We start from the raw sequence: 20,478 nt of genomic DNA, 5'->3' as shown, positions 1-20,478 counted from the left end.
CGAGAGAGCGCCTTTTCTAGACAGGAAAAGGATAAAATATTTCCGGAATCGGCCAAATTACCAACTTTGGCAGCCATAGCTAGCTATTTATCCTTTTCCTGTCTAGAAAAGGCGCTCTCTCGGGTGCAATAATAATCTTTCCTTTGACTTTTCTTGCGGCGAAAACTCAGTAAAGAAGGTTTTCACCCCCACGGCTTTTCTCTCCCTTTTCTCCGGTCAAAAATGGCAGTTTGCCCGTAGTGTAAGAACCGCGAGACCTTGTGGCGAGGTACATGTCTCTGGGCCTGAAAATTGAAGCTCCGCCTGCCAACGTCCACCTCCAGTTTTGAACATTAAATACGTCGCACGACGTCGTCCTGCTTGGCGCCGGTCCCTCATGTCGCCTTCGTCTTCTGATAGCCATCCTGCTCGAATGATCACGCATCTCGTTGTTCCACATGAACGCTTGACGTCTCTTAAGCAGGCTCTTTGCTCGACCTTGTCCCTGAGCTACGTTCGCTCAACTGCCACTGGTACCCATGACGTGTTCCTATTACTCTGGGAAGTGGAGACGGTCCTTGCCGCGTAGAAACGAGGGAAAATAAAAGCTGTTTGTCCGTCGTCTTTTTGGTCTTGGCTGATATGAGCGTAGCCATGTTCCTGATTACAGCACGATGCAGCCTTTTCTATCGCTATATGCGTTATCTATGCACGTCCACGCGTTCGAAGCTACATTCCGCCACAATATGGGTTCTTGTTCATCACGAAGGGCGTACCGCATGTCTTGTCACTCTGCGGCGTCGACAGTGGCAAACTTTACGTTCTGATCCATGTTCCGAGCCGAGCAAGGCGGGAGCTGCGAGAATCTAAATTAGGAGGCATAACAGACTAATCGGTACGCAATAAACATTTGGGCTATACGGTACTTTCATCCATTTTCACAGCTAACCCCAGGCCTTCCCCACAGCTGCTTAGTGTCAGCGGACGTAGCGCACATGGAGCAAGCCCTTGGGCATCAAAGGTCCCCGAGCGGCTCCAGACTGGTGCCTGACAAACGCTGGCAGCGTGCACCAATCTTGAACAATCTCGAACCTGCTTTCCTTGAATTCTTCCTCGCTTCGCGCATACACGCATGTTAACCACTACCGAATATGACCCCGAGTTAGTCGCACACGATCACGAGATGGCGCGCGTTGACCTAACTATCACAGGTATCGCCGGGCGCCCCCGTGGCGCACTGAATCTCGGTCATATCTGTCATGTCTGGATGAATCCATTGCAATGTGCTCCCGCATGTCGTGCCGCCGGGAGCGTACCTGACCACCGTTGTGACACCATAATCGCGCTGAAGCATTATGTGTCTTTCTCCTATGCCGCGTCCTGCCGTCCTCGCCGAGTGTTTGTACTGATGCGAACAGGAACACCGAGAGATAGTACCACATGCCTCGTGTTTGCTCTGATGCACGCCAAATCTGGTGAGTTTGTGATGATATCAGGCTTCGACGAGTATAAGAGAGACACTCATCTTGGCAGCTGTTTCTCTTCAGCAGCTCCCTTCTGTCCTCACTCATCTTCGCAGCCTTTTTCCCTTCGACCTCCATCATGCGCTTCACGCTCGCCACTGTCGTCGCCGCCCTCCCCTTCCTTGTCGGTGCTATGCCCACGCCCGACGCCAGTGTTCACATTCCCATCTCGAAGCGCTCGACAATCGTCGACCGGGAGGGCGTCATCGTCAAGGAAAAGCTGGTCGCTCACCTTAACCACGTCAAGGCGTACGTTTTTTTTTCCTTTATTCTTTTGGTCTGCGAGAAGTTGACTCTCGGATTTGTCTGCAGTAAATACCAACGTGGTTTTGAGGCGTACGAGCGCAACACCGGCAAGCCCCACGCTCTGGTCGCTGGTCGTAACATCAAGCGTGCTCAGGGTACGGAAAAGTTGACGGATGACGAGTCCGAGCTTTGGTACGGCTCCATCTCGGTCGGCACCCCCGCCAAGACCTACACCGGTAAGCCGCCGTCCCCCTTCTCTCATCCAAAGGCAAACACTCAGCTCGCATGCTCAATGTAGTCGACTTCGACACCGGCTCATCCGACCTCTTCCTCCCGGGTCCTAGCTGTGGCTCTACCTGCTCCGGTCACACAAAGTACGACCCGTCTTCGTCCTCGACGTCGAAGAGCACCGGAAAGTCCTTCTCTCTTGCGTACGGTGACGGCTCCACCGTCTCGGGCACGCAGTATACCGACACCGTCTCCATTGCTGGTCTCACCGCGACCGGCCAGCGTCTCGGCGCCGCTAAGACGTACTCGTCGGGCTTCGAGTCGTCCGAGTTCCCTGCCGACGGTCTCTTGGGCATGGCCTTCCAGTCGATCTCGGACTACAACGCGTCGCCTGTGTTCCAGAGCCTTGTCTCTCAGGGCGAGACCTCGTCCTCCGTCTTCGGGTTCAAGCTCACCTCGTCCGATGCTGGCCTTACGGTCGGTGGTGTCGACAGCTCGGCGTACACCGGGAGCTTCCACTACACGCCCGTGACGCAGGAGGGCTACTGGCAGGTCACCGCGGACTCGATCAACGGTGGTGGATCCGAGGTCCTCACGAACGTGGACGCGATCGTGGACAGCGGGACGACGCTTATCGTCGGGCCGCCGTCTGATGTTGAAGACTTCTACTCTCAAATTGGTGGCAAGGATGCGTCTAGCACTGTCGGAGATGGTTATTATACCTGTAAGTTTACCCTCCGTTCTTCTGACTCTTCATACTTTAGCTGACATGACGGTTGGCGCGTCACGACAGTCCCCTGCAGCAACATCCCCGACGTTTCCGTCTCCATCGGCGGCGCGACGTTCGACATCGCGTCGACGTTCAACCTCGGCAAGGTGAGCTCGGGCTCGAGCCAGTGCGTCGGCGGCATCGTCGGCCAGGACATCGGCACGGACTTCTGGATCCTCGGCGACGTGTTCATGTCGAACGTCTACACCGAGTTCGACTACGGCAACTCGCGCCTTGGTTTCGCCAAGCTTGCTTGAGCAGTACGCTCGAGCAGCAAGATTATTCACTTTGGGGCGATTTGAATGAGGGCTTTTGGGTGCTTGGTTCTTGGGTTGAGGGGTTTGGTATAGGTAAAAGGCTATTATCCATCGTATGTATTCTCTGGGCGGATTTGTATCACCATTCAATGCAAACTGATGCTTGTCATTGAACGGACCGATTGCCAACGTTCCCTGAGCTGAACGGCTTGCTTGAAAGCTTCCTTCACCTGTCTCTGCCATCCCTGGTCATGTTTGATGCGTCTTTTACCTTATCAGCTGACTCTCTTGCCGAGTTACGCCAAGGTGCCTGACACCGAAGCAGTCGCTGGCCAGCCTCGGAACAATTACCTGTTCTCGAGATCACCAGGACGTGTTACAGTAACGCTGATCATCACCAGCTCAGTAGCCGAGTTTCAAGAGGCGCGTGTTTTTGTCCATCACTTCGAGTCATGTCCAACACTGTAGCCAGTTTTGGCGGCCGACACAGGCTACTTTGGGTTGACCGAGCGCTTGTCTCGAAGTGTGTGTCGTGATTTATCAACGCAAAACTAACATATCACATTGATATGGGTGCACAGTTTGACAGTACTCGATACGCACTCATCCGGTAACTGCTTGCGCATACGCCCTACGCACGCTTCAGCTCACGGCTTGTTCCACTGGTGTTACTTGATATTTTCCCTTTTTTCACGTGCGCTGCGCCGGCGAAGAGAAGCACGAGGGAAGCGGCTAGATAAGGTGACTTCGTGGTTCAAAATGTCCGAAATGCGGGGAAACACAACTTGAAGCGCGCGGGAAATCAGGAATAGTTGTGTGCGTGCCTGACAGCTGGACGGCGCATATGGAAGTCCGACGTTACGTCGTTCTACAGCTGCATTGAGCTTGGCGTTGGAGAAGGAGGTTGAACGAGAAAATACAGTCTACTACAACCCATCTTCTACACTTTAGTCCTACGACCGAGCGTCCTCGTGGAGTAAACAAAGTTGAGTTTGCTAGAAATGGAAACATCCGGCGGAACCAATCGCGGTAAACAAAGAGTTGGTGGAGCAAACTTCCGACTCGGTCACTGATTTAGAAAGTGCAATTGATGGTCTTTCTGATCACTGTCGCTGAACGCGCTCAACCATCGGCGTCGCCAACCTTCGTCACTTTCTCCAGGTGCGTTTACTCTACAGTACCCGCTATCGCTCAGACGCGTTCTCCAGACTTTCTCCGTTTCAAGTCCGCGCTGGGCGAGCTCAGATACTTAGTAGGCTCGTCTACCGCAGTGCGCACCAGAACAAGTCTTCAACCCGCTGAAGCAACGCATGGTTGTTTCACGCTTTCAGCTAGCTTATCTCGGAAGCGGCGCTTACCTGCGGGACCGGATGCACCAGCTTCACTGGAGTGGAGCTCCACCATACGATCCGCGTTATCCTTCCCCGGACTCGTCGTCGTCGACAACCACATTGGTGATTGAATCAGCCACCTGTCTATTGGTCCACCTGTTGATCCAATCTAACAGCCATACGTTCCCGGCGATGTTTCACGCCATTGTACAATCAACAACGTCAAGACCCTTGTTGAAGGATGTAGATCACCTCGCGATGCAGTGTCATGCATTGATTGCACGCATGGCGTGCTGCGGAGCTTCAGCATGGACAACACCCTTGCTCCGGGGATTGCATCTGCCGACTCGAGCCATGTCCTCATGCACGACAACGTTCGCTTCGTGCGCGAGAGCGTATAAAAGCCAGCCTCGATTTGCCTTCATCTCCTCAGCAGCACTTCTGTCTTACGACCCAGCTCCCTCGAGTCTTTTCCGCCATGCGTTTCACTCTTGCCACCGTTGTCGCCGCCCTGCCCTTCCTGGTTGACGCCGCCCCAACCACCCGGGCCCCGGCCACCAAGATTCCCATCCAGAAGCGCGGGACGCTCAACCACGCCAGCGGCGCGGTCAACTTCTCCGCTCTGAACAGCCATGTCGCCTCTGTCAAGGCGTACGTTCTCTTTAGCTCTGTTATTTGTTGTTCCTTATTGCTTACGACATGTCCTTGTTCACAGTAAGTACGAGCGTGGCTTTGCCAACTACGAGAAGAACGTTGGAAAGGCCCACCCCCTTGCCAAGGCTAGCTCCTCCAAGCGCGCCACTGGCACCGATTCCCTCACGGACGACAGCAGCCAGCTATGGTACGGAAAGATCTCCGTCGGTACCCCTGCTGTTGACTACACTGGTTCGTGACTCTCCTCTCAATGCTGGTAATACACATCTAATTGGTAACCTCCTGCAGTTGATTTCGACACTGGCTCGTCTGACCTCTTCCTCCCCGGTCCTGACTGCGGCTCGACCTGCTCTGGCCACACCGCCTATGACCCCTCCAAGTCGTCGTCGTCCTCTGACGTTGGTCAAACCTTCTCTCTCTCGTACGGCGACGGCTCCACCGTCTCTGGCGAGCAGTACACCGACACCGTCGTCCTTGCCGGCCTGACCGCCACTCAGCAGACCCTCGGCGCTGCCAAGACGTACTCATCCGGCTTCGAGTCGTCCAACTTCCCCGCTGATGGTCTCATGGGCATGGCCTACCAGGCCATCTCCTCCTACGGTGCCTCGCCCGTCTTCAACACCCTCGTCTCCGAGGGCCAGACCGACGCTGGCGTCTTCGGCTTCAAGCTGACCTCGTCCGGCGCTGAGCTCACCGTTGGCGGCACCGACTCCTCCGCCGCCTCCGGCGACTTCACCTACGCCCCCGTCACCCAGCAGGGCTACTGGCAGTTCTCCGCCGACGGCATCTCGTCAGGCGGTAGCCAGGCCCAAGGCTCGTTCGACGCCATCGCCGACACCGGCACCACACTCATCGTCGGTATCCCCGACGACGTCTCCAGCTTCTACCAGGCCATCGGCGGCACCGCGTCGAGCCAGGGCCAGGGCTACTACACCGTCCCTTGCGACTCCATCCCCGACATCACCGTGACGATCGCCGGCACCGACTTCCCCGTCTCCGCCGACACGTTCAACCTCGGCCCCGAGTCGTCCGGCAGCTCCGACTGCATTGGCGGTATCGTCGGCCAGGACGTCGGCTCCTTCTGGATCCTCGGTGACGTCTTCCTCTCGAACACGTACACCGCGTTCGACTTTGACAACAACCAGGTCGGCTTCGCCAAGCTCGCTTAAGCGGCTGGCTCGCATTATCTACGGTTCCCCGCCGCTTTATTTTCCACTGGGTCGTATATAATCTGCTCGGATTCATGATTACGAGTATTATCACGCATCATGGCATTGGCATTCACGTTACAGGGCATGTACAAGTCGGTTTGTAATTGGTAGCCGGCTGTATAAAATATTTATGACAATTCGATGATACTTTGGCTCTTCGTGTTCTTGTTGTACTATAAGTACAATTTAGTCTTTGTTTGTTCTAAGCAAGGAGAACCTGGTCTGCCGCACTAGGCTGACGCAAAACTCTACATTGGGTGTTCCTATAGACTCCTGTTGCTCTTTGATGTTCATTCGTGTACGTCGCTAATTACGTCGCAATCGTCATTTTCTGCCGACTTGTACAAGCCTCCTACTCGCTGTCTGTCGGAGTCAAACCCACTGGGAGAAACACAGTACGAAGCCTGTTCCTCGAAACTCTGCGACACTGTCGGAAGCAACGCTCTATGTCTTTCATTCACATTTGTCCTCTGTGCGGTGCATCATATAGTGCACTATCATGATGATACGCTGGTTTAACCCGACGAGCCAAGTGCAAGACCAATATCGAGGCGGAGACTAGCCCCGACGTGATAGAAGGCCACAGGTGCTAAGGAAACCGCTAAGAAGAATGTTGCGTTGCCCTGGTCGTGCTATATATGCTTCGCAAATGTTTCGAGATGTTGTGTAAAGCTTGTAAGACTTGGATGAGTGCATCATCAATTGAGTTTCTTTACTGCGCCGGATGATCGAGGGCCTGCGTTCGCGATGGTCTTGCGCTCCAAGGACTGAGTACTGAGTCATCACCGGCATGAGGAGCCACGTTAACGGCACCGTAACGTTCCTAGGCATTGTCTTGTTCTATGAGGCTACGCCGTGCATGTGCGAGCAGCGTCATCAGCTCCTGCACTTCTGGCGGTTCAGGGTATGATGTTCAGGATGGCTGAAGAAACTCTAATTGTGATTGGGTGACGGACGACAGCGCTGGGGATTCGAGGACCGGAGCGGTACTCGACTTTCCCTTTTCGGTCTCGCGGCATTTGCCGCCCACCTCATCTCGTCAACATCTCCTCCACCTTGACTTTACTGTTCTCTTTTGACCCGAGAGTCGCGTCGACGATCCGACTGGTTATAAGGAACTATGAAACCTCATCGTATGATCCATAGTTCTCCGAGCTCTATCATATTCCTGTGTCCCTCACCCCTCTGAACTTCCTCGCTCGCCATGTACTTCGCTGGCTTCAGCATCCCTTCATTAAACCCAGAAATTCCCGTCTTTCTCGCTATAGCCTACTTCACCGCCAGCAACATTCGCTCCGTCAAGCGCACTCTCGCAGTGGCCGATGCAGACGGAGGAAAGGTCAGGCCCAGCACCGCACCCACCTCCTTTGTGGGGAAGGCTGTCACCCATGTCCACGGGCTCGCGTTCGCCGCACCGCAACTCGTGTACCTCGTCAGCGTCCCTCTCAGCGGATTTGTCCAGCCAGGTTGGATGCAACGATTCAGCCTCCCCACTTGTGGGATGAGTGGTGATAAGCTGGCGTGCGTCAGGATGCTCGCGAGCGTTGTCCTTGTAGGGATCGTGCATGTTGCGATGAAGAGGCTGTTCAAGCAACTTGGATCGCAGTTGCACCCTATTGCTGTAAGCTCTGACATCTATCGCACATTGGTGTTGAGCTCATCGGCGTTTTCACTACTACAGCGGCGCGAGAACTCCAAGATCATCAAGGACGGCTTCTACTCCATCGTTAGACACCCCATGTACACGTAAGCCTACCCGCATACTCTTTTCCTCGCATAGCCCCACTTATCTAGATAATAACGTTTACCTAACGCTCCACTAGCCAGTCGCTAGTTCAAGGACTACTGTGCACCGTCATGCTCTGGTCGTATATCCCACTCGCCGGGCTTCCTATTATGGTGCTCGCTGTTGCAGCCAAAATTCCTATTGAAGTACGTCCATGCGCGGTTTTACCTCCGATTCGGAAGTGACGATAATTCACAGGAAGGCATCATGCTACAGGACCCGTCCGTTGCGGACGAATATAAAGCCTATAAGCGAGAAGTCCCTTACAGGATCTTGCCCTATATCTGGTAGTCGGCGGTCACTGATCGTAACGTCGGTTGAGGTCAGCGACTCGCGGTTAGCCGTAGCGTTCTTCTTTACTGATATTGCCCGCCGTTGGCCTTGTTTACTTTCCATCGAAGTGTCCTTTTTCCTATATTTATCATTCATGATTACAATATACGACTTCTGTCGGCACATTGTTCATGTTCCAAAGTTATGAGGTCTACTGATACCATTTAACTCGGCCGCATTTAGTTCTATGCATCCATTGCCCCCCTTTTCCGATGAGATCTATCAGACAATCAGAGCGTCAAGAACTTCGGAGATATTGTATGGTCGGACTCGGATTTGTGACAAGCGGTACTCATAGAAACTAACAACTCCTGAACGGTAGATCACCTTCCGGAGATGAACGCGGTTCAAACAACGTCGGCTTCCAGCTGACGTGTACCACTGGCGCGCGTTGCCGCCGGCGGTCGTGAGACGACATTCGCCCCCGCACACTATTCTGCGATGAAACCGTGGATCCAGCTTCGGCCCCGGGCATTGCTACTCCAAAACATAAGACCTGATCTCCGTTTGGCTAGAGCAGAGGGTCGGGCTCGGCGAACTCAAGGGCTGGTGGCCGAGCGCTCGAAGCTACCGTGGTATGTTTGTGACATTCAAATATCGGTATAAGAAGAGGAAATTAGTCGCATCTCGATAGCAGAAGTAGTCTTCAGTTTTATTCACTCCTACCTCTCTCCGACTTCGAGCCACAATATGTCTGATGCAATCCAGAGCCTTGTCAACAACAACCAGTATGCTCTACTCCTACCTCTGGAACTTCTCTTCATTCTCTTCTCTAACCATTCGCTTGTCCCGAAAACTGTAGAGTCTACGCCTCAGAAGGATACGCAGTTCCACCTCCGTTTTCCATGGTCAAGACCTTTCCCAGAAATCAGGTTGTCGCCATCGTCTCATGCGCTGACCCCCGACTCTCGCCTGAGGAGTTTTTGAAGCTTCCCAAATACAGTACGCAAGCTCTTCCAAGCACTCATATTCTTCTGTATTTCGATTGACCACTCATGTGTTCTTGTCGGCAGTGCACCCCATCATCAACGTCGCAGGCGGACGCGCCAAAAACGCGCTTCGTTCCTTGCTCGTGTACGAGCACCACTTCGGTCTCGCAGGGATTGTCGTCGTGCACCATACAGACTGTGGCATGACGCATGTCACTGACGACGCTCTTTGCGCCACGTTCGGCGCTCGCGCCCGTGCGCTCGGCGAGGCCAATCCAGAGAAAGGGAAGAACATGCAGATGGAGATTGATTCGATGGAGTGGGATGAGATCACGGGGAGAGATGTTCATGCGAGCGTGAAGAGCGACGTGAAGTACTTGAGGGATTATCCGTTGTTTAGCGAGGGGCTGAAGGTCGTTGGACTCGTGTTCGACTTGCAGACCGGTAGGGTGGAGCAGGTTGAGTGAACGTCCTTACGAGACGTGCTACAAAACACCAAGTCGCTAGCGTCTCTGTCCTTGGCCGATAAATGGTACTCTTCTGGAGACTCATGCAAATGAATTGCGCCTACTGTAGTGGCATTTCGCGCAACCGGGATTTGAGAGTCACGCAGCTGGCACTAGGGACAGCCACATGCATCGATGCTTACTCACACCATTGCCCCCATGCACCCACCCGAGCCAGCCCCAGCCCAAACTAAATGCCGATGCTTGCGATTCGTAATATCGTAGAGAGCTGGGCGGATGAGAACAACGAAGGAGGAGAAGAGTGAAACCTTTGAACGTCGTGATTGGTCGAGAGCTTGACGTGGTGGGGGCCACGCGACTGTGTTGGTCCTCTTTCCTCTTTTGATTGGTCAGCCTGACATTTGCACCGCCACCTTCACCAGACCCCCTTGGACTCGTATATCCTCAACTGCGACCACATATAAGGCCGCTACGAAGAACAAGACATGGCCTCCATCGTACTCATTCTTCAAGTTTACTCGTCTCATCGTCTACTTATCTTAACCTCCAACGTTTGACACCATGTACATCGCCGGATTCAACGTCCCCTTCAGCCCTGCGACCGACATGGACATCCCCGTGTTCCTCTCCCTGTCCTACGTTACCTATCGCAACATCAAGGCCGCCAAGTCGTCGATGGCACGCGCTTCAACAGAGGGAGGCAAGATCAAACCCAATACCTTGCCTACTACTTTCGTTGGCAAGGCCGTCAGCCCCATCCACGCGCTCGCGTTCTTCGTGCCGCAGCTTGCGTACCTCGTCAGTGTACCCCTTAGCGGGTTCAAGCAGCCTGGATGGATGCTTCGGTGCAGCCTACCGTCGTACGACCTTACGGTCAACCAACAGGCGGGAATCAGACTTCTCGCGACCGGAATCCTGCTCGGCATCGCACGCTTCACGATGGCGCGGTTGTTCTCGCAACTTGGATCGCAATTACATGGTATATCGGTATGTTTCTCCTCCCTCTCAAACCTGGATATACCTAACCCTACCTACGCTAGCGTCGGGAGAACTCCAAAGTTGTCAAACACGGCTTCTACTCCATCGTGCGACACCCCATGTACTCGTGAGTTCTCCGCGTATCACAATCTCATAAACCTCTCTGAGCCGTTCCGCTCGCTCTAGTTGCGTATTAGTCCAGGAAGTCCTTTACGGCGCCATGTTCTGGTCCTACATTCCGCTGGCTGCACTTCCTATCACGGCTGCCGCATTTGCGATCAAGATGCCCATCGAGGTACGTATCTCATCCCCACGACGATCGTACCTTTGCTAAACTTCACTCCATAGGAGGGGTTCATCCTTAACGACGAATCCACCGCTGAGGAGTACAAGGCCTATAAGAAGGACGTTCCCTACAGGATTCTCCCGTACATCTGGTAAATCACAGCGACAATGGCCATTCCTTGCTGGCGAGCTTTGTTGCTGGTAGGACTTTGTGGCATTATATTCAATGAGCATTCGATGTTGTTCAACTGCACCATCGTATCGACTGTGGGGTTCTCCTTGTATTAAACAACTCATTCGTGAAGTCATTTAGCCTCGAATTCGTCGGTATGCTGTCGAAATCATGAAGTGTTCAGATGGTATGGGAACTTTAGTAGATTTCCAATAACGCAACCGTAGTGGTTTCAGGTTTAGCAAAACTCCTGCTACCAACTCGTTTGAGACCGTGTGTCTCCTTGCCAAGCTCCGCTCTCCTCGGGTAAGCAAAGGTTCGCTTATGGCGTACAAGAATGTTTCCGAGGTGCGGGCCGGCGGCGGGTGAGCGCGCTGGGCTTCAAAAGAGACCATAAATTTCTGCATAGTGGTCAGACAGCTATCATATGCATGAACATAATTCGTTGATCATCCCAAATTTCAGTACATATGAGCATGCCCCAATCACTGAAGCGTATCGTAGAACTTGTGTGCTCTTCAGTGTCTTCAATGACAAATCCGTCGACATCGGCAATGTAATAGCCCCTGAGTACGCCGACGCGGTACCGAACGACGCCAACCTGATTCACCGGCATCTCGTGAAAGAGACTGCATGACTTCTTCGTTTCACCGCACCGCACGGAACAGATTTTCTTATCCGTTGAAGGCCAGGACGGTTCGGTGCTAACGGAACACACTTAACATCCTGATTCACGTTGATTCTCTTGCGCACCTCTCGCTTTCTTCACTCTCAACCATAACGATGCCTCTTGCAGCCGGAGTTGATAGTGACCAACCTGGCCCTAGTTCCCGAGGGCCATGTCGAAAGCCGTTTTCTTCGTGCGACTCATGCAAACTCAGGCGCGTCAAGTGTGACTCCGTTGCTCCACCTGGATCGTGTTCGCGCTGTATCTCAAAGGGTATCAAGTACGTCGCTGGGGCTCTCCCAGTCCATGGGTAGCACGAGTGACGACGTATTTATAGATGCACGACTCAGAAGAAGGCAGCCTCCCGCGGAAAGCGAAAGGAGAGAAGTGGAAGGAGGATAGAGGAGGCAAAGTAAGCACACCTCGTATCTTCTCTCCCAGTGGACGCGTTTACGTTGTCGATAGAGCTATGTACGGCGAGTTGAATGAATTTGCAACATCCCCAGCAGCTTCTGTACGAGCGGAGGTGTCTATAGTAGAGAACGAGCTCACAGGAGAGCTGACTGCGCATCTGCTATACCGTACGTCGCAATTCCTCCGCATATACAACTCCTCAACAACCTCATGCATCACAAACCATATCTCACTCGATTGCCAGTCTACGAAACCATGCCCCGCGCAAACATGTTCCCCTGCACTTTCGTCTTTTCTGCGTTTGAAACCGCCGGACGTCGTCTCAGCAATCTCCCACCATCCACACAAACCCTCGTGCTCGCCGTTGCAGCGACAACCGCGCGCATCTCATCCCACCCAGCCCTGCTGGGGCCAGGGGGTCCTCCAGCGGAGGAGCTAACCAAGTTCTTCTTCGACCCGATGCGATTCGTAGACGCGGGCCCGAGTTCTGACGATGGCTCAGCACCGACGGACGAGTCGTCTCTGCCATATTCTGTTGGAAGTCGTCGCGAAAACGCTTGCGAGCGGCTGCGCGAGAAGGCGCTGGACCACGCGTGGGCGAGACGGATATCGACCCCAGGTGTACCATCGTTCGCTTCGCTTCACACCCAGACGTCATCATCGCCATCTGACTCGGGTGCGAGAGACGATGGCGAGGAAGCGCTGGCGACGTGCTTCTTGCTCAGGTTCCTCGAGCATCCGACGTACTGCGAGCTGCACGACGTTCAATGGAGACCCGATAGAGCCTCGGAGAGGGACGTATGGTCTTCGGCGTTCGTCTCGCATTTACGTCAGCAAAGGATGAACAACGCATCTACTTCTGGGCTATCGACGGTGAGTATTGGACAGACAGTCATTTTCCATCTTTCTCCGTGTCCCAATCCATATTGATGATTGGTTTTGGCAGGGCTCTCCTAAGGAAGGCCAGGCCTCGAGATCGTCGACGTTACGGTGGTCAGTTCACATTGTACGTATCACACTTAATATTAGGGGCTGATTGCTGAACCATTTGATTCCATCAGATGCGAGAAGCCGTCACCTGCGCTGCCTACGACAACGCGTGTCAATAGTGAGCCTCATTAATTGTTCTTTCGACAACATGATAAGATGAATAGACGCGCAGCACACTCCAAGATGAGGTCATGCTTGCTGGACCGCCGCCACCACTGCCCGAAGAGGTTCTTGCGGAGGCAAATACGCCCGATGGAGGGCAGTGGTGGGATACTCAGATGTTCTACACCCTTGTCCGACCTTGTGAGTGACTGTTTTGTTGGACCTCAGCGTGACCGACGTTGAAGTTCCTGCCAGACACATATGGTATGACCCAGGTCGCTTTCAACAGTTTTGACTGGAGTGCCCGTATGTCTGTCTATTTACTCGCCAGCACATATTTTGGATTCATCTAACAAGTCTTTTTCTCCTTGATGCCTCTTACTCGCACCGTAAACCGCACAGGCCGCCGCGCCTCCCTCCCCTTCTCCCTTCCTCGTCTGCGTGCACACATGGCCGCCCTAAAAACTTTGCACACCCTCCTCGCGCTCGCACACACCCGCTTCGCCGTCGCATTCGGTGCCGAAGCCACTTCGATCCGTCTCTCCGCGCGTGCCTCGTTTGGCGGGCTGCACACGCGACATGGCACCGCGTCTGCGAACGCAAAGGCACAACACCGTCAGGACAACGCTCGTGAGGCAGAGCAAGCGGACAGGGACGCAGCACGAGCGGTTCTCGGTGCGATGGAGAGTGCGATGGCGCATGTGAACATCCCGATATGGGTGGATGTTGAGGCGCGGTTGGCCGCTGCTACTGCGGCAGACCAAGAAGGAGACGATGTGGTCATGCTGCGAAAGGTTATGAACGGACTGCGGCGGGCGTTGCTGCCGTATGTGGTGCGCATGTTGGGCCAGGGGGCAGGCGTTGGCGATGGGGGGTTCGTCGAGAGTAACGTAAGTCTCGCGGCGCTAACACAGCTCGGTGGGTATTTTTTTTCCTTGTGTGGTGCAGTGAGATCTGACTTACATCCACTCTTTACGCTATTCGAGCAGGCGACGAGCCGGCCAAGTTCTGGACATGGGTAATCCTTTCTTCAATTCCGGTAGAGAACGGTGGAGAAGGCATCACGCGTGCCCAGAAGCTGCACACACTAGAATCGTGCGCTGGATCCCTTATCTTCCCCTTTCCATACTCATACTCTTATTCTCAGCGTCTATAAGATCTACAAAGTGATCTCGTGGGCCTGGCCGCGCGTACTCAAGACCGACACGGCAATCCGCGTCAAGACCGCATTGGAGATGCTCAGGCTCGAACACATGTTTGACGAGATCTACGGTCCGACGTCCTGTGGCGTCTCTGACCCAATGACCGGTGCTAGCACCCCAGATACCGAAAGCGATCAGGCAGGCTCCCATTCCTCTTCATCTCCGTCTGCGAGTGGATCGTCGGGATCGTCGCAATGGCATACCTCTGAATCCGCTTCCTCCATTCTCGACCTGCCAGATGTCGAAGCTGTCTTACGCTCAACGGGTATACTGGATGAGCCACTGACCCCGTCACGCCGTAGTCCTATATTCATGAACACGAGGAACAACTTGAGCTTGAGGGGAGCAGGGAGTGAGGTCGCTGGCTTCTTGACTTCAGGCTTGACATCGACGCCGATGGATCTGCCGATGACGGATCCAGGTGGCGTCTCTCTCGACTTGATGACTCCGTATCTCACAAAGAATGCGGTCCAAGTTCCTTCCATGTTGACTGTCACATTACCCGAGACATGTCAGGACCGGTCAAATTTGTCGTACGACGCGCACGGTGCGGCGTTGGAGCAGTTACGGGGGACAATGCAGGCGCTCGAGTGACCCCTTGCCCATGGTTTTTTATTTACTTGCTTTATAATTAATAATAGTTAATTATCTCGTTTTGATGATTGGTCGAGCAAAGATAAGAGAGAGAAAACTCATGTGTGGCGTTCCAGGGAGCACCGTTCAAAGGGAGCTTAGATGCCATGTTGGGAGCGGGGATCAAAGCCAGGGTTGTGGGCTAGTGTTGCACCAGCGCTACCTGTAGAGCTTCTAGGCGTTCATGTTAGGCAGCCGATGCCAGCACCGTTCTCTTCTCGTCATGCGCAGGCGTCAGAGCAAATTCTTTGCCGTGATAATAGTAGGTCCTTATGTACAGTATACTCATTTGGTCCCGTTCAGGCATATCAGCTGAGCTCGCTGCCCTCGATTTGGCCCGATGACTTCTTGATGAAATGAGACTGAGCACGTTTCTCGGGTCCCTTGTTCTCAAAAATATACACCCAACGTATTGTCAGCGTGTGAGTAGCCACCTCGACTCGGTGAGTACTAATAAGCTCTGCCAGTGCGGATATTGACTTCTGCATCTGCCCACCATCGTCCACGACACTGACCTGGAGTTCGTCCTGTATGCACATTCTCCGATATCATTACAGTGAATACTCACCAATGCCATCTTTTACAGTTATGACTACCGACCAAGCTACCGACGATCAAGTATGGGCGAAGCTCGCCAGCGTCAAGGCCGCGGGAGCGGAGTTCAACTCTGAGAACGAGAGTCGCACCTTCTCCCGGTGTCTCGAAGGGACTCGAGCTCAGCTCCTCGATACCTTGTGTACATCCATGGAGAGAGGCGATAGGAAGTTGCTCTGGCTTTTTGGAGAGGCGGGGTCAGGAAAATCCAGCGTCGCTTATACGGTGGCAGATCGTTTGCGCCGCAAGGACCATCTCGCGGCCACCTTTTTCTTTTCACTCAAACACACAGATCTCAACGACACCAGCCTCATTTACATCACACTTGCTTATCAGATTGGTAATCATCATCCTGTCGCTAAGGAAGCTATTGTCGAGGCGATCAGAAAGGATCCGGAACTCCTCTCTCATACTAAATCTCGCGAGGAGCAGCTCGAATATCTGGTCAAAGTGCCGCTCAGAGCTTACGCTTATTTGGGAAGGAAAACGAAACCTTATATTGGATGCCGCGGACGAAGGCGGGCCTCGTATTAAACCCACCGTCCTTGCCCTAGCAGAACTTCTTCGCGACCCTACCATCCCTATATCTCATATCTTGATAACCAGCCGACCTTACGCCCCACTTGTCACCATTTCACAAGGCCAAAGTTTGGTAGACCTCGTCTCGCCAATCCATATCGAGGACTATAGAGCCACTCTGGATGTACAGAAATTTCTCCAAAAGTCCTTCGACGAGATATATGACCTTCGCAACCTTCATGTTCTTCGTAATAAACCATGGCCGTCTCAGCCCGTCCTTAGCTCGTTATCGCAGCGGATTCAAGGACGATTTATCGTTGCAGCTACAGTCGCTAGGCTTGTTGGGGGAGCAGAACGGCCCGACGATCGCCTGAATCTCATCTCGAACATGTACGCAGGGGGCGTCGGCGCCATGGCCTTCAATCTCGACAGCATCGACTCCGTTTACCGCTTCATCCTTTCTGACTGCGAGCCCGCAGACCGGCGCTCCGGTGTCGAGTGCCTGTCTGACATCATAGCGTTGCGTGTGCTCTTGTCCACGTCGACTGTCTGCTCGCTTTTCGGGGTCGATATCCGGCAACACACCAATCACCTCTCTGCTATCATCCACGTCCCTCCCATGGCGCCCAACAACGAGTCCAAAGGTGAGATTAGCGTCAACATTAAAACGGAGTCTACTAAAAAAAAACCCTAACGCAGTAACTACCTATCATGCGTCTTTGAGGGACTACCTCTGGGATGACTCTCGCTCGCTCGAGCTTCATGTTACTCCGAGAAGTTCGCATTCTCGTTTGCTCGTTAAATGCTTCAGGCTTGGCTTGCAGCAAAGGCGAAATAGGGAGGTTGGCCGGGTAATCGGTGAGTATAACCAGCGCTTAGCGAACCATCCACTCTGATAAACGCTAGATGAGTATGAGCCATCTTTTGACTACGTGCTCAGGTATTGGACGTACCACCTCGCTCGAGCGGAGCCAAATGATGAAATCCGAGCGCTCCTCGTTGGATTTTTAAAATGCTGTCTTGCGGCTGTCGTAGGGCGAGATGATTCGAACCCGGTATTAAATCAGGGAAGTCTGCGCGTTGCCAGAGATATCGTACTGGTGAGCTTTCCAATATCTTCATATGAGGGAAATGTCTAAATGGAATTGCACGCAGAGCTGGGAGCCATTCAGTGGCCAAAATGAGGCGGTATGGCTGTTGAACGACGCTTACTATCTTGCTCGCTTTCTGTTTATTTGGCCAACGGTACGTGAAAACACAAACTAATACACCGTGTAGCATTTGATCGATCATATGCAGGCTTTGAGGGCCCGGTGCTTGCGCTGTAAGAGAAACCGTTTCAGGAGCGGATTAAAGGATGCGATGGAGCATTGGTGTAGGGAGCCAAGGCAAGTTCACAAGTTATTGCATCACACTATAAACGTTATACATCCCTGTCTAGTGGCTCTGAATCCCGGTTCTACTGCGAGTATCACAGGTGCCGGTCTTCCTTTTGGTACATCTATGATCTCCACAGTCATCTGAGAGAAGCGCACGCAAACACAACACCACGTAAGGGTGTACACTGGCGTGACGACGAATGTACGGATATTTCATTCGCTGACGGAGTAAGGGGATGCTGACGTGTCTTGATAAGCCATTGAAGCCAGGGAAGAAAGATATGCAAGGGTGCATGTCTCATATACAACCCAACATAATGGGGTGGTCCAGGTACTGTGTATCGACTTTGAGCTCAGCACCGGTAACAAACGCTTAGCGTAACCAGGAAGGCGGGAGTGGCAGAGTGTTCATTTCATTCTGCCAAATCCAGGCAAACATAGACAACGCTCCTTTCAGAAACGATCGACTCCAAGAATTATTTTCTCAATGGGCAGAATTAACCGTGAGTATCATTTGAATGGTGTATCCGATAACGAATCTGACTACGGTTCAACAGTACTCACCACTGGGCGGATTCCTCGTGGACCCTTCTTCTTAACAAAGGTTAGGGTCCAAGTTTTCGGCATGCGCCCCAAACCCAAGCGAACGACGATTGCGAAGTCACAGGGCGCACAGCATGCATTGGATAGCGCTACCGTACGTACGAAGTGTTCACGTTCCACATGATATCGGATTGGGGTGTAAGCGAATGGTATCCTCAAAGGAAGGTAAATACAGTCCACAGGGCTGGGTCAATAATCGAAAGCGGTACGAGTGTAAGAGGTGTGTGCCAGCCAAACGAAGGGTGAAATTGGGTGAGGAGATGATGCGTGGTGCGGATGTGGGATACCACTCGTCGCGAATGTAGGTGCTGACGCTTAGTCGAGACCGTAACCAGCGGCCTGGCAGTGCAACAAAATTCGACAAGGTCAGCGATGAAGACAAGATGAAAGAGCCGAACGCACCGGAGCAGTGCAGTTGCCCAGGCTAGTCTGGGGGCAGACCTTCTTGGGGTCCTCCAAGACGGTACCGTTGGGCTGTTGAAAGCGGGTAAGCTATCACACCAAATCATGAGAGTAGAAACATACGTAGAAAGCACAGGCAGCCGACTGGGGGTGCAGGGCCTTCTCAAGGAAGCTACAAGGGGGATCACGACGTTAGTCACCAACAAGATGAGGGATGCGATCGCTACGCACGCGCAGTAGAGGTCGTTGGTCGAGTTCTGCTTGTAAACCTCGCCGAGGTAGAGCGTGGTCTGGTTGTACGGGACGGAGTCGGGGCAGATAGCGCAGTTGGTGCCGTTGGCGGGGGCAGTGGAGTTCGAAGGGGAGGTCGAGTTCGAGGGGGAAGTCGAGTTCGACCCGGAGCCAGATCCGGGCTGGGAGGTGTACGATGCACCACGGTTCTTGGCGACGACGGCGACGAGACTAGCGATGAGAGCGGTGGCAGCACGCATTATGGCGGGGTTGATCGATGGATGATGTGGTGAGTGAGCTGGCGTTGGCGGCGGCGGCGACGGCGGCGGGGTGAAGGGAGGGATGAAAATGGGAACTATGCGAGGACGTCGGCTAAAGTATTATATACGAGGTTAGCGTGATGTCTTGGCATGCTGCCGATGAGGCGGGGATGTCTCGCTTGGCTGGCCTGATGAACGACGCGTGCCTCGTCTCCATGACCTGCTGTCATCTCCACTTCAAGCTTCAAGGTTCAACAGGGTTCAGCGTTTAAAAGTCCCTCCGACCGAGCTGTTCGAGCTTCTGCGTGAGCGACGAATGCGTTTTGGGTATCGCATCTGATAAAAAGTGCTGCGTTCCATGAAGGGGATGTCAATGCTCAAGTACATGCTCGGCGATGGAGTACGGGTAACAAGACGGATGTGAAGAATGTCTTCGACGCGGGCGACACCCTCCACGTGGGAATCGGATATCAAACGCGACTTTTCTCCGTGCCAAAACATCTGGAATCCTGCCAGGACGCGTTAACGTTGTGCGGCTTGACATGATCCAGAGGCTCGATTTTTCATCGAGATCAGATTCAAATGTAGTCGATGGTCTTCTAGTAGCGATCTCTTTGGGTGTAAGACTCTACGCAGGAGGGCTAAAGGCCCGGAGCTTGTGCTAACAATATTAATTGACTTGGCCATCGAACCTTGCAGAGGCACAGCGACGAATTCAACGGATGAACAACATGTATCAATGAATAGCATTCGTCATGTAAATCATAATGGCCAAGATAGCTTGGGTTCTGTAGATCTATGTTTGTACGTAACTTAGCCGCACCAGATGATGTTAATCTGTGAACCCATCGTCGGTCAGTCCAGCTCACCAAGAGTCATAAAACCGAGAAGAGTAGAGGTGCTTACACCGCAGTTGGGATCCGGACACGCGACGGATGGTCCCGCAGTGGTCAAGGAACCGCCCTCGGGGCAGCCAGGCTCGCCGCAGTTCAGGCCATTGCTGTCGCCGCCTATGAAGGTGCATCCGATGGGCGTCACGCTGCGCAAAGAAACACAGAAATATACATTCGTTAGCACGTACACTCCCTTACACCGGCGATCATGAAGGGAACTCACAAGCTGTGGTTGCTTGGACCGCCCGAGAGGTCGATATTGGCTGTCGAGCCGCTGAACTGGAGCGTGAAGTCGACGACACCGCAGTTGGTGCCGCCGGTTGTGCACGTCCCATCATCGAGCCAGGCGACTCCATTAGTGATCGGGCCCTGGATGGTCGCTGCGTCCTGGGGCGTGGTGGCGCCTTGGTAGAGGAACTTCGGGGTGCCGAAGGGGCACCT

At 53.4% G+C, this 20,478-nt stretch overlaps 8 protein-coding genes across 8 annotated transcripts; 7 read left to right on the top strand and 1 right to left on the bottom strand.

Moving 5' to 3' along the window:
* Positions 1–1,581: 1,581 nt before the first annotated feature.
* CONPUDRAFT_148078 (Asp-domain-containing protein) lies at positions 1,582–3,002 on the top strand (the record flags this gene model as incomplete). Its single annotated transcript, XM_007764740.1, has 4 exons — positions 1,582–1,751; positions 1,815–1,984; positions 2,047–2,700; positions 2,770–3,002. 4 exons carry the CDS (start codon positions 1,582–1,584, stop codon positions 3,000–3,002), a joined length of 1,227 nt encoding a protein of 408 aa, XP_007762930.1.
* A 1,071-nt stretch (positions 3,003–4,073) lies between these two features.
* On the top strand, positions 4,074–6,275 carry CONPUDRAFT_94192 (Asp-domain-containing protein). Its single transcript, XM_007764739.1, has 4 exons — positions 4,074–4,456; positions 4,510–4,984; positions 5,049–5,218; positions 5,276–6,275. Exons 2-4 carry the CDS (start codon positions 4,812–4,814, stop codon positions 6,154–6,156), a joined length of 1,224 nt encoding a protein of 407 aa, XP_007762929.1. The 5' UTR covers positions 4,074–4,456; positions 4,510–4,811; the 3' UTR covers positions 6,157–6,275.
* A 1,107-nt stretch (positions 6,276–7,382) lies between these two features.
* On the top strand, positions 7,383–8,519 carry CONPUDRAFT_78548 (uncharacterized protein). The gene is made up of 4 exons (XM_007764540.1): positions 7,383–7,819; positions 7,880–7,944; positions 8,022–8,130; positions 8,183–8,519. The coding sequence occupies exons 1-4, from the start codon at positions 7,403–7,405 to the stop codon at positions 8,273–8,275; spliced, it is 684 nt and encodes a 227-aa protein (XP_007762730.1). The 5' UTR covers positions 7,383–7,402; the 3' UTR covers positions 8,276–8,519.
* A 488-nt stretch (positions 8,520–9,007) lies between these two features.
* CONPUDRAFT_140741 (carbonic anhydrase) lies at positions 9,008–9,742 on the top strand (the record flags this gene model as incomplete). Its single annotated transcript, XM_007764738.1, has 3 exons — positions 9,008–9,045; positions 9,120–9,259; positions 9,331–9,742. 3 exons carry the CDS (start codon positions 9,008–9,010, stop codon positions 9,711–9,713), a joined length of 561 nt encoding a protein of 186 aa, XP_007762928.1. The 3' UTR covers positions 9,714–9,742.
* A 532-nt stretch (positions 9,743–10,274) lies between these two features.
* CONPUDRAFT_86144 (uncharacterized protein) lies at positions 10,275–11,132 on the top strand (the record flags this gene model as incomplete). The annotated part of the gene is made up of 4 exons (XM_007764737.1): positions 10,275–10,700; positions 10,754–10,818; positions 10,878–10,986; positions 11,040–11,132. 4 exons carry the CDS (start codon positions 10,275–10,277, stop codon positions 11,130–11,132), a joined length of 693 nt encoding a protein of 230 aa, XP_007762927.1.
* A 1,527-nt stretch (positions 11,133–12,659) lies between these two features.
* CONPUDRAFT_78547 (uncharacterized protein) lies at positions 12,660–15,127 on the top strand. The gene is made up of 8 exons (XM_007764539.1): positions 12,660–13,102; positions 13,176–13,235; positions 13,291–13,337; positions 13,392–13,522; positions 13,577–13,627; positions 13,724–14,239; positions 14,311–14,416; positions 14,469–15,127. Exons 3-8 carry the CDS (start codon positions 13,291–13,293, stop codon positions 15,115–15,117), a joined length of 1,500 nt encoding a protein of 499 aa, XP_007762729.1. The 5' UTR covers positions 12,660–13,102; positions 13,176–13,235; the 3' UTR covers positions 15,118–15,127.
* Positions 15,128–15,353: 226 nt separating this feature from the next.
* CONPUDRAFT_160858 (uncharacterized protein) lies at positions 15,354–17,280 on the top strand (the record flags this gene model as incomplete). The annotated part of the gene is made up of 5 exons (XM_007764736.1): positions 15,354–15,685; positions 15,743–16,090; positions 16,233–16,913; positions 16,969–17,127; positions 17,210–17,280. Exons 2-5 carry the CDS (start codon positions 15,745–15,747, stop codon positions 17,278–17,280), a joined length of 1,257 nt encoding a protein of 418 aa, XP_007762926.1. The 5' UTR covers positions 15,354–15,685; positions 15,743–15,744.
* Positions 17,281–18,218: 938 nt separating this feature from the next.
* On the bottom strand, positions 18,219–19,214 carry CONPUDRAFT_140739 (uncharacterized protein). Its single transcript, XM_007764735.1, has 4 exons — positions 18,885–19,214; positions 18,777–18,825; positions 18,654–18,725; positions 18,219–18,590 (listed from the first exon to the last, which is right to left on the bottom strand). Exons 1-4 carry the CDS (start codon positions 19,142–19,144, stop codon positions 18,567–18,569), a joined length of 405 nt encoding a protein of 134 aa, XP_007762925.1. The 5' UTR covers positions 19,145–19,214; the 3' UTR covers positions 18,219–18,566.
* Between the last annotated feature and the right edge of the window lie 1,264 nt (positions 19,215–20,478).

The sequence above is a fragment of the Coniophora puteana genome (genome assembly GCF_000271625.1).
Source record: "Coniophora puteana RWD-64-598 SS2 unplaced genomic scaffold CONPUscaffold_1, whole genome shotgun sequence".
NCBI classification, from domain to species: Eukaryota; Fungi; Basidiomycota; class Agaricomycetes; order Boletales; family Coniophoraceae; genus Coniophora; species Coniophora puteana.
The sequence above is the reverse complement of the archived record's forward strand: the minus strand, read 5'-3'. Positions and strand labels throughout refer to the sequence as shown.